The 17,055-nt window shown below is 35.2% G+C and overlaps 2 protein-coding genes across 2 annotated transcripts; both read left to right on the top strand.

Annotated features, from left to right (window-relative positions):
- The first annotated feature begins 1,176 nt into the window (after positions 1–1,176).
- LOC128234406 (uncharacterized) lies at positions 1,177–3,089 on the top strand. Its single transcript, XM_052948623.1, has 2 exons — positions 1,177–1,511; positions 1,703–3,089. Exons 1-2 carry the CDS (start codon positions 1,177–1,179, stop codon positions 3,087–3,089), a joined length of 1,722 nt encoding a protein of 573 aa, XP_052804583.1.
- A 10,298-nt stretch (positions 3,090–13,387) lies between these two features.
- On the top strand, positions 13,388–16,731 carry LOC128234256 (E3 ubiquitin-protein ligase TRIM36-like). Its single transcript, XM_052948371.1, has 2 exons — positions 13,388–14,043; positions 14,245–16,731. The coding sequence occupies exons 1-2, from the start codon at positions 13,706–13,708 to the stop codon at positions 15,629–15,631; spliced, it is 1,725 nt and encodes a 574-aa protein (XP_052804331.1). The 5' UTR covers positions 13,388–13,705; the 3' UTR covers positions 15,632–16,731.
- Positions 16,732–17,055: the final 324 nt, after the last annotated feature.

The raw sequence follows: 17,055 nt of genomic DNA, 5'->3' as shown, positions 1-17,055 counted from the left end.
CAACTAGCTTTATTACTTAATGCGGTCAATACCTAAATAGCTCCACTTTCTTGTAACAGAAAATATCACTGGCATTGATGTATACGCCTTGAATGCCAATTGTCATGAGAAGGCAGCAATTAATTTAATTTAATGATACTATATCATCCTACGTCGGTATATAGAAAATATGAAAAGGTGATTTTTCTGAAAATACCAAGTCTAAAATTATAGTTTATGTGCATTTGATTTTTCCTCACAAGAATCTATCTGTGTATGAAGTTTTAAGTCGACACCTCGAAACTGTTGGAGATAAAATTCAAACGAATATGTAATATAAAAAATACCAAAGATTGAAAATCTAAAATATCAAAACACTTAATATTGCTTCATTCTGTGTTTTTAATCTGTTAATGTAGTGGTGAAAATGTCGGAAAACAATTAGGCGTTATGGAAAGAAGGAAAACATGTCACAAACTGTATTTTGTTTCACACAGTAGGGAGAAGGCATCTAACATGGCCACTCGGGTTAGATCATCCAAAACCTTGCGCACCTGTACCTCAGACATACCTGTACCTTGGCATAAAATAGTTAGAATTGTAAAGCACTCCGGCCACCATTTAAAAACAAATTAAAAAAGTGCAAATCCAGTACAATCAAACGAGACCCCCTCAACATTGTGGTGAGTACAACAATTGCACGAAGACATTTCTTTTAATTGAATAGAATCAACAAAGTAAATGGAAATAATGACAATGACACATCTGTTATAAAATACAGCTCAGCAGACAGGGCTGATATTTCCCAATCATAAAAACATGAACCAGCTGTAATAGAAAATTTAAATATTTCTGTTGCCTTTGCAATCAGTTTTGCATTGATCTATTAAATACTGTGCCAAGCTATCGATATATTCATGAACTTTCAAAAGGTTTAAGCATACTATATTCAAATTTAAATATTAAGAACGATGCCAAGTTTATACGGATGTATAAGGTTTCGTATAAATTGTTCATAGCTCCAAATCTTTGTTAAAAGTAATTGGCATAAATAACCAAAGACTTATTGGATATAAATTATTCGGATTTCCGTGGGCAATAAATTCACCACATACTGATAGATGTTTAATTCTTGAAATGATTTAAACATATTAGAGGAAACTTGAAAAAGTGGGAAAATCATCTACATTAATCACAATGGCTTCAAAACATAAACCATTGACAAACTCGTTGATAAATGCCTCTGATGAGATACATGATTATTCTTGTTCCGTATGTAAAGATAACAATCTCAACATAGAAGCCAAGTATTTCTGTGGGGACTGCTCAAAATATTACTGTGACAAGTGTCTGATATTCCATGCCAAAATACACCAGCGCCATGTTGTGTTGGGTCGGAAGTATGTGGCCAAGTGGATGGGACATGGTGATGCCCTGGTTACGTGCGACCTTCACCCTCCGAAGGTCTTGGAACTGCTGTGTGAGGATCACGCTGAGCTCTGTTGTAGCCACTGTGTACCACTGAACCACAGGTGAGTGATAAGTTTACCCTTCATACTAACGAGTTTGTATTTGTTTAATGTATCAAGAAGAAATAGAAATTCACATAACAGTTTTAGTATGACCTATATAAAATAAGTGTGTAAACGCATTTTTCGGTCCAAACTGTAACGAACAATGACTAATGACTTAATTTTCTCCATTTAATACCTTTTAATAACAGGATGTGCGGAAGCATTAGCTTGATATCAGACCTGGCCAAGGGCATACATAAGATGACTGACTTCAAGCAGCTTCCAGCCAATGTTACCCATGTAGGAGCCAGACTCAACCAGGTGAGCGAGGCCAGAAAGAAAAATCAGAACTCCCTGAAAACCTCAGGCAGTTCAATACTAACAAAGATCAAGTCGCTGAGGTTTTCACTGAACAAGGTGCTTGATGAGCTGAAAAAGAGGACAGTGGAACAAATGGACAGTGTACTGGCTGACCTGAATGAGTCACTACAGAAGGATATTGACCACTGCGATCTCCTCCAGGACCAACTCAAGGCCTTACTGGACACTGTTGAATACCAGGAAAAAGAGTTAAGCTCCTACATTGGCTACAGGAAATGCGAGGACAAGATGGCCGAGGCCAGTGGACTTCTCCGGGAAATGGACACCAAACAAGAGGTAACTATCACTTTCCAGCCTGACACACGCACTCAAAAATTGCTGTCTAACTTGAAGGCACTAGGACACATCCAGGGGTATCCTGATCCGCAGTTTGAACAATCATCTGGACATATCAAACAGTACTATAATAAATCGAAGGTTTTCAAGGTGAAAGAAAAGAAAATATATTCAGTGAATACAAAAAAAGACAAAGAGGATTGTTTCATTACTGGTATGATAGAACTTGCAGGAGGAGAGGTAGTTCTGGTAGACAGTAACAACTGCACAATAAAGGTCCTTAACAGCAAATACAAGGTGACATCTTACTGTTATCTCCCTGAGTATCCACAAGACATTTGCCTCATCTCAGACAATCAAGTAGCTGTAGCTGTTGACAATGGGACTGACAGACAGGAGGTCCACTTTCTCACCGTGTCAGCTGACACCGTCAAGATGACAAGGAAGTTCTCAGTTGACCATTGGTGTAACGCAATCAAGCACCATGAGGGCCAGCTGTATGTGGGCTCCCTCACTGCATTGTACCTTTATACAATGGCAGGGAGGCTGGTACAAAATGTATACGAAGACACATCTGCCGAAGTTACGTTGAACCCCTTTGACTTGAGCACAGATGGCATGAAGTTATACTTACCAGCGTCCAGCCAGAATAAGGTAATTATTATTGACAAAGCAGGCATCATTCTGGACATACTGCATGACCGTGACTTTGATTGGCCCAGCAGTGTACACGTGAGTGAGGGTGGACATGTGTTTGTGTGTTTCAATAGATCCCATACAGTCATGCAGATTGACCAGGAAGGCAGGAGGAAGCTGGCCACACTGGTCAGGGAGGGAGATGGCATCAACCAACCACAGGCAGTCTTGCACAGCTACCACTATGGCAGGCTCATCGTAGGGGGTGATCAAAGTGACATCCTGGTGATTGAACTAAAGTAAAATACATAAGGGTTCAATCTAGAATAAAGAGTGAATAAAAGATGAACCTGGATAGGTTGTGAAAGGCTTATTTGAATGAAGTCATTCAATACCAATATATATGTATGTATATGTGTGTGTGCGTGTGCGTGTGTGCAAATTATCGTTATCACGGATGTTGTGTTAAACCCACTTATACAATTTTGTTCATTTGCATTTGTATATTGTATCAGTAAAGAAACGTTTTATGAGTTGTGGCAAGTGCCTTAATACAAATTATAAACAGTTAATGTATAATAATTATTATTATGATAATGTTTTTATGCCCAGTATTAATGGAAAATCATAGCTATGCTTACTTGGTAGTAAATGTATAATAATGTCAATAACATTTGTTTTAATCTCAATACTATTAACAAGAGCTGTCACAGAGACAGCACATTCGACTATTCAGCTGCTTTTAAGTTAAATGATTTCAAAGATATAGTGAAATATGAATGGATCATTGTTGAATAAGATTGCATCCAAAACCTTAACTAAAATGATTAAGTCAAATTAGAAGTGGTCATAATTTTATACATGTGTATGCAAACTAGAGATACTTGTATCTTACTTGATTGTTTGTTTGATAACCATTGACGGAAGTTGCTGGGATAAAAACGTACGTGTGCTGATGCAAAACCTTAACCAGAATTGCTAAGTTGAATTATAAAGGGAAATATTTTGCATTGCATGATAGTGTTATATAACTTGATTATTTAAGTCGGTTGTATATTTGGGAACACATGTCTAAAGTTTCAAGTTTTAAAAGGTTACATGCAAAAAAAATCTTAACCAGAACTTTTAAGTCGAATAATAAAGGGCCATAATTTGCATTTTATGCAAAAAGTTTTCTAACTTGGTTATTTAAATGCCGCTGTGTAAAGTCTCAATGCAATACATTAGGTACTTGCTGAGAAATTGATGTATGTGTGCTTACATGCCTCTTTAATCAGAGTTTCAAAGTCGAAAAATAATGGCCAATAATATACATGGTATTAAAAGTAGACTCATCTTACTTCGTTAGCTAAGTAGGGTGATTAGTTGGGCATACAGGGCTAAAGTTTCAGTGCAATAATGTATTTGCTGAGATAACAGCTCACATGCAAAACCTTAACCAATGTGTAACGCTGACGCTAGATTAGGTAGTATATATGATATAAGCTATACTTTTTCATATTCCTAACCTCTTTTTTCATCTTCATCATCACTTTTCTAATATATTTTTTCAGATTTCATCAATAAATAAATCTTCCAGCTTTCAAAGTTACAACGTATGTCTGGCAGATATGCAGCAGACATTATTTATTATTTATTGTTGATAATTGTTTTGTATTTAATTTGGTTCTATTCTAAAGCTTGAAAATAAATGTATTGTGTAAGTGTAAGTGTGGTTGAAGGGGTTTTGGAGTTCTCTCCCTAGAAAATGCTTGGGCCGTATCAATTAAGATCTTAGCGAATATCAGTCTTAATTACAAATTATCTTTGTGCTGTAGCATCATTACTTAGCTACATATCTGTGTGAATTGAAATTTAAACAACATTGAAAACGAGTATGTAGTTGAGAATATAAACACAATAGGCCTATAAGGGCCTACGCATTACTGGCATGTTTTTTGTCATTGTCTATCCAGAGTATGTACGTATGGGTGAAAGGCAACAAGCAGAAAGTTCACTTGGAACATTTTGTGTTAGTAAATGTGTTCTGTCATAACAGTCTTGTAACATTTAACATGGAAAGTAAATATGGAGGCACTATTGATTACATAAACGTTGCCTAGTTCAAGGGTCCTAATCAATTCATGCTTTTTCATAGCGGATCTGGATGGTTTCGAAAAGTTTCGAAAGGCCTCAATAATATTTCACTACTGTTTAAGTGTGGTGAAGATCAGATATGAAGTGAACAAGCCATATTACAGCATTTTTTGACAATTTCAAGGTAAAAATTCCAGTCATACACAGGGGGATCAGATTGTTGTTCGAAAGAATCCGTGATCAAGTCAATATCTAACTACTGTATAAGCTTAGTAAACATCAGGTAACATATGGAGGCGCTATTGTTTTCACAATCTCAATTATAGCACTTTTGACAATTTCAAGGGCCATTGACATTGTATCAAAAGGGGTAGACCCCACATGGTCCTAACACAGTATACAGTAAAATACAGTATTTCTTCCAATCAAGCCTAGAATTGTCATTACGAACTAGTAGGAGGTCAATACTACATCACTTTATTATACACTCATCATAAATCCACACGCAATACGTATCGCAAATTACGGTAGTTCGTATTCCACTCCAGTACAATACGGCCGTATTCCACTCTTGTGACGTAACGTCATAACAAGTATCGTTGCGCGATGCTAAAATGACGTCATAAAACAAAAAAGTGCGTCGTTAAAATGACATTTATTATGAAAACATGTGGCTTTTAAGTGATCTAACAAATCATGTATATAATAAAAGGGGTATTAGTATTGAGTTTTGATCCGGAATGTCGTGAAATCCGAATCTGAAAAATCTTTACTGTACACATGGTCAAAAGTTCATTATTGTAACTTCAAAAATTAAAAAGTATGTCAGATGCTCACAGAGTCAAAGCCATCCAAGCACAACTTTAATATTTGTTTTTCACAACTGTACAAATTAATTTGTTAAGAGATAACATAAACAAACTATAGACAATACAGGATTGTGAATTTTGAGTCCAATAATAGTTAAGAAAAAACATACTTCTTGGGATTGTTACAATGGGGATGAATTTCGCCCAACCACAACACTAGTACCTTAAACACCTAATATTTACAAATTAAATTAGATCAACCAGATAAAACTTTTGTAGTCAGATTTCTGATTCAACAAAATATTAAGAGTGATTTTAAAAAACATATCCTTCTAAGTTGGGAAACATTCTGAGTTCGGTTAAGTACAAAATTATGCCAAAATAGATTACTTAAAAGTAAATATACATGCTTTGGCTTTTTTGTTCACACTATAAGAGCAGGTATTGTTTACATCTCATTTATCTGCAGTGTCTTCAAAAGAATAAAGAAAATATCAACACAAAAATCACTGGTTATATAAATTGTACCTTAAAGACCTAAGCAATTGCATTGGATTGAATTTAATTATTATTACTGAGGATAAAGGAAATCAAACACACTTTTTTCTATATCTGAGATTTTGAGTGATTAATTTGATGATAATCATATAAAAATATCTCACAAACCCATGATGTATATTAAAGCTCAAGCCAAATTTTAACACAATATGCATCACGTTTACTTAATGAAAGGGCTTTCGGAACAAGAAGTTTGGATTTTTCTTGTCGCCCCCCAAAAATGGGCTACAACTTCCAAAAATTGAATGTACAAATGTTTCCATTTTTTGTGGGGAAACTTTAGTGTTATAAAATTAAAAAAGACTCCTGGCGTCATCTTGTTAAGGAAGTTTTAGGAAATCGTGTCAAAATCAAGGAATCCGGACCGGCTCTGTTTCGATTATATATCTTGGATGAAAACCTTACGCTGCTTAAGAGTGCTCGGGTCAACCGTAAAGTTACAGGCAAAATATATGCAAGCATTCTACTTAGGATATATTTTTAAAAAAAACGCAGCTTGCGTCAAAACAAAGTTACGCCTTGAACATATTACGCCTTACAATCATTATTGACATGGGCCGAGAGCAGTATAAGATCAAATCACAGTCCTACATTTAAGCGAATTTATCTAAAATGTATATTTCTGAACACATTTTAAAACGGCTTATAGATGATAATACACAAATTCAGAATTCATTATCATGTTTTCCTTTTGCTAGAACTATATATGAGGAGTCTGACAGATGCCCCAAAGCGAAAATTGGAAGCAATATCAAGCAAAAATTGGAAGTTCGAACTCCCTGACTCCCTTTAGTGTTGAACTTATTTTTCCAATATTATTCAGTTGAAGAGTACCAAAGATGAAGGCTTAAAAGTTAAAAAAAATAACAAAACCTGCAGTTCAAGGGACTAGACATAAGATGATACAACCGCATGAAAAAAGTTCAAAAAAGTTCAAAAACTGACATAAAATTTATACTGCTGTGTACAATGCTTTGAATCGTATATTGTAGCACATACCTTGCGACACGTCTTTCGAAGATTTTGCTTGTCATGTCAATTGAAAACATTATTGGGTCTGTGTACCACGTAAATCCAAGTTCATACAATATGCGTCGGTATATGTATCTGTTATTATCAAACGACTTTTACACGCTAAATATACACACTATAAACAGGGAAACCTAAATGCGCTATTAATAACGTTTCAATTCGGCTGAGACAGCGACAAAATATTTTTTAATCATGTAAAGTGATTTTCAAGTATTATCGGTCTTATAGTAGCAAGTATTGGCAATTCTAAGCTTGTTTTGAGAAAATGTCGCATTTGCCGATTTTTGTAACCATATGGTGGCTAAACCCTTTAAAGTAGTTTGTATGGCCATATTTTCAATCAGTCTTGAAATAAAAGGGAAAACAAGTTATATTTTGCTAATAAAAATAAATAATTGTACAATACTGAACAAGTTTAAAGAGTTTAAAAAAGAGACATAAACTTCCAAAATGAATGTCATAGAACTTAGTTTAAACTCTTAGTTTCAAATTCTTATTAGAAGACCTGCTTGAATGTATCAATTGCTTGTAACAAATGCAAATTAATTGTACTCAATAAACATTTATATTTTTATATAATTCTTACCAGTTATTTTTTCTTCCTCATCATAAATCCAATGCATTGTAGGGACCCTTATTGAAAGCATCAATATTTTAAATACTATTATGTTTCACAGATGACACTCATGGACACTTATTGAATGTTTCAATGACTTGAATACTATAAGACTTTTCCATATGGCGTTCATGGACACTATGAACTGTTTGAATACTTTAAATACAATAAGGTTTCTCCATACGATATGCATGCACACTTATGGAATGTATCAATACTTTCAATACTAAAAGGTTTCTGGCACTTATGGACTTAATAATAATAAGTTTTCTTTACTTTTGAGTCCCTGTTCTTCCAGGTTCTTTTTTACCCGAACCCTACCTCCTCCCATTTTATATATATTTATTTATCTTGATTTCATGAGAACCATGTGTGTGGCGCGCAAGACCCATGTCAGTAGGTCAAAGGTCAAGGTCACACTCAAGGATTTCTTATATGTTGGCGTTTCTTGGCTCCGACTGGGCCATGTGTTTGGGGATTAATTATAACTTAGCACAGAATAAATGTTCACCATAAAAATACTATATGTCCGTGCAAAATATGGCACAAAGGCAAAAGTAAGTCACACTCAAGCACCATTTTTAAAAAATCCTTCATTATGTTGGCTAGTCTGGGTGCAAAGATTTCGGACGAAAAGTGTTCACCATGAGATAACAGCGTGTCGCATCGTTGGTTCAAAGGTGAAGGTCAGTCATTGGGATGATCAGCCCAGATATTCTTGTTTTTTAGCTTGTTTTACATATCTTTCTTTCATTTATGTTATAGCAACCAAGTTTCCACCAAATTCGATCCAGGTCAAAGAACAATATCAATTTAACAATCTGATTTCCTGTGGCGTACTTGACATAGTTGCAGCAGACAAAACTATATATTTATTAATGTTTTATTTCTTTATTAATGTGATACACAAAATGAAACTTACAAAAAATTATTTGACTTGTGATATCTTGTATATTTTAGTAATAACAGAATAATTCACCATCAACATTAACAAGTTTCTAAAATGAAATATGTACAACTTAATCAATACAAAAGTAGAACAAGAACAAACAAAATATTACATATTATTAAACGTAATGGCATCGAACACAGGATGTAGAATAATAAGAAATTGCTGCCAAGCAAGTTCCGATCCAGGAATGCCGGTTGCTGCAGAATAACACTGAGGATGGACTGTGACAGGATTATTTATCATTAACAGAAAGTACTTTTCTTATTATACAGTTAAATATTGCTCGTAATACAGAGCCTATGCTCTGTCGTGGCATTTTTTGGATTATTTTATCCAAAGCATGTACATACAAGTAATATAATACACAACTTTCTGTACCCGTTTATATTCATTGGAGTATACTTTTGCAAAAGCCATAATTCAGTCATACATAGGAGGATCCGGCTGGTTTTACATGGTTCATTCAGAACTACATGGAAAAAATCGAGTACTTTTCTGGATTTCCCCCATTTTCGAAAACTCAAAGCAAAGCATCATTTCGCCTAAACTTGACTAAGAATGTCTGTTAGATTTAATGCATAATTAATCTCAGAAAACAAGTATCATGTAAGATGCTTTATAATTGTCTGTTGTTTTTGTGCCAAAATACAATTTTGAGATGGTGATACAGGATGAATTCGCACATTTGTATACCAGGTATGAGACATGTGCATGAAAATAATGTGTTTATCAGTATTTTCATGTGATTTATAAAACTGATGTTAAGCAATTAAATTTGTTATCCACCGAATTTCTGTTTAAATGGCTATCATTTGAAAAACAATGTTGACTGCTGGCATGTTTTCCCATTGGGTCGGGATGGAATTGTCATACCACTGTACTTGAAATCACTTATGCACTTAAAATTATTTTAGCCGCGCTTTGTAATGTTCATCACTTTACCATTGAACTTAAAAAACGGCAAGGGAGTGAAAAAGAAAAAAAAATACACTAACAGAATACAGGTTGTCTCCCTGAAACTGAGTTCTTACCTCAACGGCAAGGGAGTGAAAAGGAAAAAAGACTACACTAAGTCTAACAGAATACAGGTTATCTCCCTAACTAATTTTTAACTTGGCAACTTAGGTGGATTTGACTGGTTTAAAAAAGAACTAAGCTCTAATGGATATCTAACTACTGAATAAGTTTCATTAAATAAACATAAAAACTGAAAAGTTGATCGAATTCAAAAGTAATGTTTACCGACAAACGGTCACGACGGACATCACGCTATGGTATAAGCCCTTCTAGCCTTTGGCCAGCAGAGCTAAAAAAATGAGCATTTTTAATAAAATGCCAATTGTCTGTGTCAAAAATAACATATGGATACATATATGTTAGTAATACCGCTCATATTAACATGTGACATGTTTTTTAATAGCACCAAAATGCACATGTACATTGACATATCCAACATGGCTGGAAGGTCATTCGCCTTGTCACTGAGGTTAAGATGGTAGAGAACATCTTGTTTAAGTTTCGGGATGTGGGGATTACGCTGCGTAATTGGGCCATCCCTAGAAGTACATGGTTTTGAAACGTTGTCAATTCATTTAGAACTAATATGTTACATGGATCAACTTTACAATAGCATGTCTATCCTATTACAATTGAAACCTTTATGCAAATTGGACAAGGGCTGTTTAAATTGAGTCAGGTGACATGATACATTGTGACCAATTATGAAAAAAGGTTATTGAATAAAATTGTCCACTAATAAAACGATGCACAAAAACCATGTAAATTATAATAAATTTTTAGAATTGTGAATTTTGCTACCACTTCTGTGAAAAATGTAGGCTTTGCAATGTTTTTACGTGTTTGTTTATAAATTGTACTGTTAAACAGCTAGTCTTGTCAAGATTTTGTTTATTTTTAAGATATACATTACCTTTTAATTCAATAACGCAATCTGTTTACATCAAATTTGGAAAAAAAATGATTTTTGGGGAAAAGTGAAAAAATGTGCATGGGGAAATAGCCTTTAGGAGGCGGTAAATCGCACTAAAAATACTCATGAAATACATGACCTTCAGAAAGGCTAAAGAAAACTTAGATCAAGTTTATTTTATGAGTCAACATATTTGTGGGTCAGCATATTTGCGATTCATGATATTTGTTAGTCAGTATAATTGTGAGTCAGGTAAGGCCTAACTTCTTTTAATTAAGTATGGCCCAATGTGACTGATTTACTGTGAATCCACATGTTATTGATTTCAATATATCAGCTTTGAACACATTTAGAAGCCTATAACATCCTTAAGTAATATGTCTACCATTGGCCCTCGTGGCACCGGAGGTTTCAGAAACTATCTGTGGTAAAACATAGAGCTATAACTATCTCTTTAACACGGATTTTTTTTCTTGAGGACTTTTGTATGGTTTCTGGATTAACACAAGGTGTAAATGTCAACCAGATAAGTTTTTTCTCTCCTTGATATTTTTTGTATATTGTGAAAGGCTTGTTCATTCAGAGCTATAATGTATGTTTGGCAGTCATTTATCATGCTATTGCAGTAGTGGACTTGGTGTTAGAGGGGTATAACTCTGGAAATGTGTCCCCTCCCTCAGGGCAGTAAATTACATGTTTTAAAAGAGGGGATTTTTAATCTAAGATGAAGCATTTATGTGTATGATTTTCCTTTTTTTCTGATGTTTACATAAATAATTCACTATGATGATTCACGGGAGGGTGTGTGCACCGGTTATACCCTCCTTAGTCATTTAATGTAATGTTAGTGTAGTATTCAATGTTGTTGTTGTTTTCATATAAATATAGGATTGTTATTGTTTATAGTTTACACTAGAACTATCACCGGATACCCCACAGCACCACTTTCAAGTTTGGCCAGAACAGACTTACAGGATGATCAATGGGACAAGGTAATTCCTATATAGCCTAGGGGGTAAGAAATTTTTATTGCATAACTAAAGCATGTACTAATCTTAAACTTCCAAATCAAATAAATTACCAGTTTAGACTCTTCTCAAATCTAATCATAATTTAGATACATTTTTACGATATTTTTTTAACTAAGGTGGGAGCAAAGGCATCTAACATGGCCGCTCGTGTAAGATCATCCTATCCCTCGCACATGATGTTCTGCTGAAACCTCGTTTCAGTACAATTATTTGTTCCAATCTTTTGATAGATTGCTTTTATTAACGCGTGATATAGTGTATCTCAGAGAACTTGATATTTACAAAGCCTATAAATCGCTATTATCCTTTACATAAAATATTAAGCATTTCTAAAGCAATATGGCCCGCTTTTGATTACAAATTGAATAAGTACACATACAGTGCAATCAAACGAGACTAATTCATCAATATGATTAGTACAAAAATTGCATATTTGAGTCACATGCAGTTATCGTCAATGGTTCAAACTAGAGTTATGACTGGATGTTTTTAATACTCCCACATCACCACTTTCTTGTTATGGAATTTCACTTGGAGTGGGAGTGGTGTATGCACTCTGAATGTCCAATGTCCGTGAGGAGGCAGCAATGTATTTCATAGAAATTATGAAAGGTGATTTATCCTAAAATACCAGATACAAAACAATGGTTATGTGCATTGCATTTTTCCTCACAAGTTTCCGTCTGTGAATTAAGTTTTAAGTCAACATCTCAAAAACTGTTGGAGTTAAAGATCAGACTAATTTTAAATGAAAAAAATACCACAAATCGAAAACTCCAAACATTAAATAATTTTCATTTGCACTCTCACTATTCGTCAACACAATCTGTGCATAAAGTTTGAGGTGACAGGGGGACAAGGTGATTCCTATATAGCCTCAACCACCAAGTGGAATGGGCATAAAATGTCTATTACATAGGTACAACATGTTCCATGTTGACTTCTCCTTGAGCATTTGAAACGACCGTCATCTTCAAGTTGAAAATCAAATAAACTACCAGTTTAGATTCTTCTGTAAACATAATTCAGAACAATTATTTTGTTGAAGGTTTTTTTTATGGATAAATTTTATTTATAAGTTATACACTGCTCCTCAGACAACTTGATATTCACAAATCGGATAAATCGCTAAACTCCTGCGGAAAATAGCAAGAATTTGTAAGGCAATCTGGCTTGCATTTAATTACAAATTGAATAAAAGTTACAAATACAGCACAATTAAACAAGACTAATTTATCATTCAATTCATCATTATGATAAATACAACAAGTGCATGAAAATATTTCTTTTAATTTAATAGACTCAACAAAGTAAATGAAATAATGACAAAGACACATCTGTTTTAAAATTTAAATGGGCTTATATTTCCCAATCATGAAAACATAAACCAACTAAAGTACAAAATATAGATATTTCAATTTGCTTAACAATCAGTTTTGCATTGATCTATCAAATACAGTGCTAACATATTGATGAATTCATGTTATTTCAAAAGGTTTCAGCATACTTTTATTATAACACTCAATCAGGACAGTGATAACAGTATAACCAAGTTTTCGGTCGGGTATATATTGTTCATAGCTACATTGCTATTTCAAAAGTATTTGGCATGTACATTATATCATAATACCTAAAACATATCAAGGACTTAGTGCGAAACTGTTGTAAGCCTGTCTATATTTATACTGAGTTACAACCATCTTACAATAAACCGGGGAATTTTGTATTTATTTGACGAAGGGTTTAAACTTCCTGGTTGAAAATTGAAGAAATAAAGACTTACGGGATATAAATTATTCAGATCTCCGTGGGCGATGAGATCACCACATGCTGATAAATATTTAAAAATCTTAATATTTTTTAAACATAACAGAGGAAACTTAAAAAAGTGGACACACCATCTACATTCATCACAATGGCTTCGAGACATAGGACTTCATGGACAGATTCTGTGTTAATTGCCTCTGATGAGATACATGATTTTTCCTGTTCCGTGTGTAAAGATGACAATCTCAACATAGAGGCCAACCATTCTTGTGGGGACTGCGCAAAATATTACTGTGACAAGTGTCTGATATTTCATGCCAAAATACACAAGCGCCATGTTGTGTTGGGTCGTAACGATGTGGACAAGTGGGTGGGGCAAGGTGATGCACTTGTAACGTGCGACCTTCACCCTCCGAAGATCTTGGAACTACTGTGTGAAGATCATGCTGAGCTCTGTTGTCACCTCTGTGTGTCACTGAATCACAGGTGAGTGATACATGTATGAGAACCCTTCATAATTATGAGTTCATATTGTTTGTATTGTATTTTTGAAGAATTAGAATGCAAATAGCAATGTAAGTCTGACCAATATAAAATGTGTAAATGTAAACCCATTTGTTCGTCCAAACTACAAGGAACGAGCACTAAGGAATTAATTTTCTCCATCTTATACCCTTTTTTAAATAGGATGTGCAGAAGCATCAGCTTGATATCAGACCTGGCCAAGGGCATACATAGTATGGATGACTTCAAGCAGCTTCCAGCCAATGTTACCAAGGTAACAGCCAGCCTTAATCAGGTGAGCGAGGCCAGAAAGAAGAACCAGAATTCCATGAATAGCTCAGGAAAGTCCATGCTGACAAAGATCAAGACCCTGAGGTCTTCACTGAACGAGGTCTTAGATGAGCTGGAGAAAAGGACAGAGGTACAGATGAACAGTGTCCTGGCTGACCTGGATGGATCACTACAGAAGGATATTGACCACTGTGACTTCCTCCATGACCAACTCAATGCCTTACTGGACTCTGTCCAACTCCAGACCAAAGAATCCAACTCATTCATTGGCTTCAGGAAATGTAAGGACAAAATGGCAGAGGCCAATAGTATTCTCCGCGAGATGGACAACAAACAAGAGGCAACTATCACTTTCCAGCCTGACACACGCGTTCAACAATTGCTATCTGACTTGAAAGCACTAGGAACAATCCAGGGGTGTCCTGATCCACAGTTAATGCAATCATATGGACAAATCAATCAATCCTCTAATAAATGCAAGGTTGTCAAGGTAAAAAAAAAGAAAACATATGTAGTGAATATAAATAAAGACAAACAGGATTGTGAAATTCGTGGTATTACAGAACTTACAGGAGGAGAGATTGTGCTGGTAGACACTTCCAATTGCATAGGAAAGGTGTTAGACAGTGAATACAAGGTGACATCCTACTGTAATTTCCCTGAATATCCATTGGACATCTGCCACATCTCAGACCATCAAGTTGCTGTAACTGTTAACGAAAAAACTGTCAGGCATGAGGTCAACTTTCTCACGGTGTCAGCAGACACCATCAAGATGACCAGGAAGTTCTCAGTTGACCATGAATGTTACTCCATCAAGCACCATGAGGGCCAGCTGTATGTGGGCTCCCTCACTACACTGTACCTGTATACAATGGCAGGGAGGCTGGTACAGAAGGTATATGAAGACACATCTCGCGGAGTTACAGTGAACCGCTTTGACTTGAGCACAGACGGCATGAAGTTATACATACCAGCCTCCAGCCACAATAAAATGATTGTTATTGACAAATCAGGCAACATTCTGTCCACTCTGCATGACCCTGACTTTCAATGGCCTTTCAGAATACATGTGAGTGAGGGTGGACATGTGTTTGCGTGTTTGAATAGATCCAATACAGTGGTGCAGGTTGACCAGGAAGGCAGGAAGATGCTGGCCACACTGGTCATGGCGGGAGATGGCATCAACCAACCATCTGCAGTCTGGTACAGCACCCACACTAGTAGGCTCATCGTAGCGGGAGGACAAAATGACATTCTGGTGATGGAACTACAGTAATAATTCGTGGTTAAAAAAGGATAAAGAGTGAATAAAGTTGAACATGAACAAGTTGTGAAAAGTGTATATAAATGAAGTAATTCAATACCAATACATATATGTACAAATCATCACTATCATGTGCCTACATACAAATACAAAATAGTTATGTATAAAACTTAGTCTCATCAATAGTATTTTATGCCAAGTACAAACAAACAATCATAACCATGCTTTCTTTATAGAAAATGTACAAAAAACATTTGTTTTAATCACAATACTAATAATCAGTGTTAACAAGAGCTATCAATGACACAGCACGATCGACTATTCAGACCTTTTTAAGTTAAAGGATTACACAGTTTTGGTGACGCATGAATGGATCAATAAGATTACATGCAAGACCTTAACCAGAGTTTTTAGTCAAATGATAAAAGGCCATTAATTGCATTATGTATGTGTATGCAAAATAGAGTGACCAGCATCTAACCTACTTTTTTAAGTATGTTCAAGTACCATTGACGAAAGTCTCAATGTATTAAAAGCTGAACTCTCATTGATTCATACTGGTATTTATTTTCATATTTATTATGTTTATATATATATATTCTTATATCATCAACAAAATAACAAGATTCAATACCTTTAACCTCATCGACCTTGGGAAATGCACGGCCGACAGCATTTACTGCTTGGGTTATCTTTATCCATGCATTGTCCTGCTGTGATTTTGTGTTCCCCCCGACTTTGTTTGCATTTTTTTCCCTAATATGTCGCCACAGCCACTTCCCTTATGGCTGCCTTTTGTGAATCGGAAAAGTTAATCGATTTTTTTTCGAATAGCTGTCGCATCACCTGTCAAGTCAGCCATGTTGTTGTTGTTTCAGACGACAAAGTGTTTACAAATAAGGCAAAACGCGCACTGACCGGAACCATGCTATCGATGCATTGTGGGATGCATTGGGGATCGTTTTGGTTATGTTAACTATAACCTATTTGGATATCTCGATAACCGAGTTGGTTAACTTAGCCGCCGCATATTTTTGAAAGACCTGCTTCAATGTATCGGTTGCTTGTACCACATACAAATTAGTTGTACATCAATAAACGTTCACATTTTCATATAATTCGTACCAGTATTTTTCCTCCTCCTCATTAATCCAACGCATTGTTTCGGATTTCATAAATAAAACATCTTCAAACAAAAAATATTGGTCAAGTTTAGTGCATATGTCCTTTTTACGGATCTAAAACAAGAGTAAGTGAATCACAAATTACCAAGAGATAGTGGAGACCCAATATTGGTCTCCTTAATACAATGGAAGGAAGATAGATAGGAACTGCATTTGTAACACAGACCCGATCATGTAGTTTGATTTTTTGTAGATTTCTCTATATGGTATTCAGTGACACTCAAGGAATGTATCACTGTTGTTGTTCTTGTT

This window comes from Mya arenaria, chromosome 5 (genome assembly GCF_026914265.1).
Source record: "Mya arenaria isolate MELC-2E11 chromosome 5, ASM2691426v1".
Taxonomy (NCBI): domain Eukaryota; kingdom Metazoa; phylum Mollusca; class Bivalvia; order Myida; family Myidae; genus Mya; species Mya arenaria.
This window is presented reverse-complemented; position numbering and strand designations above follow the sequence as displayed.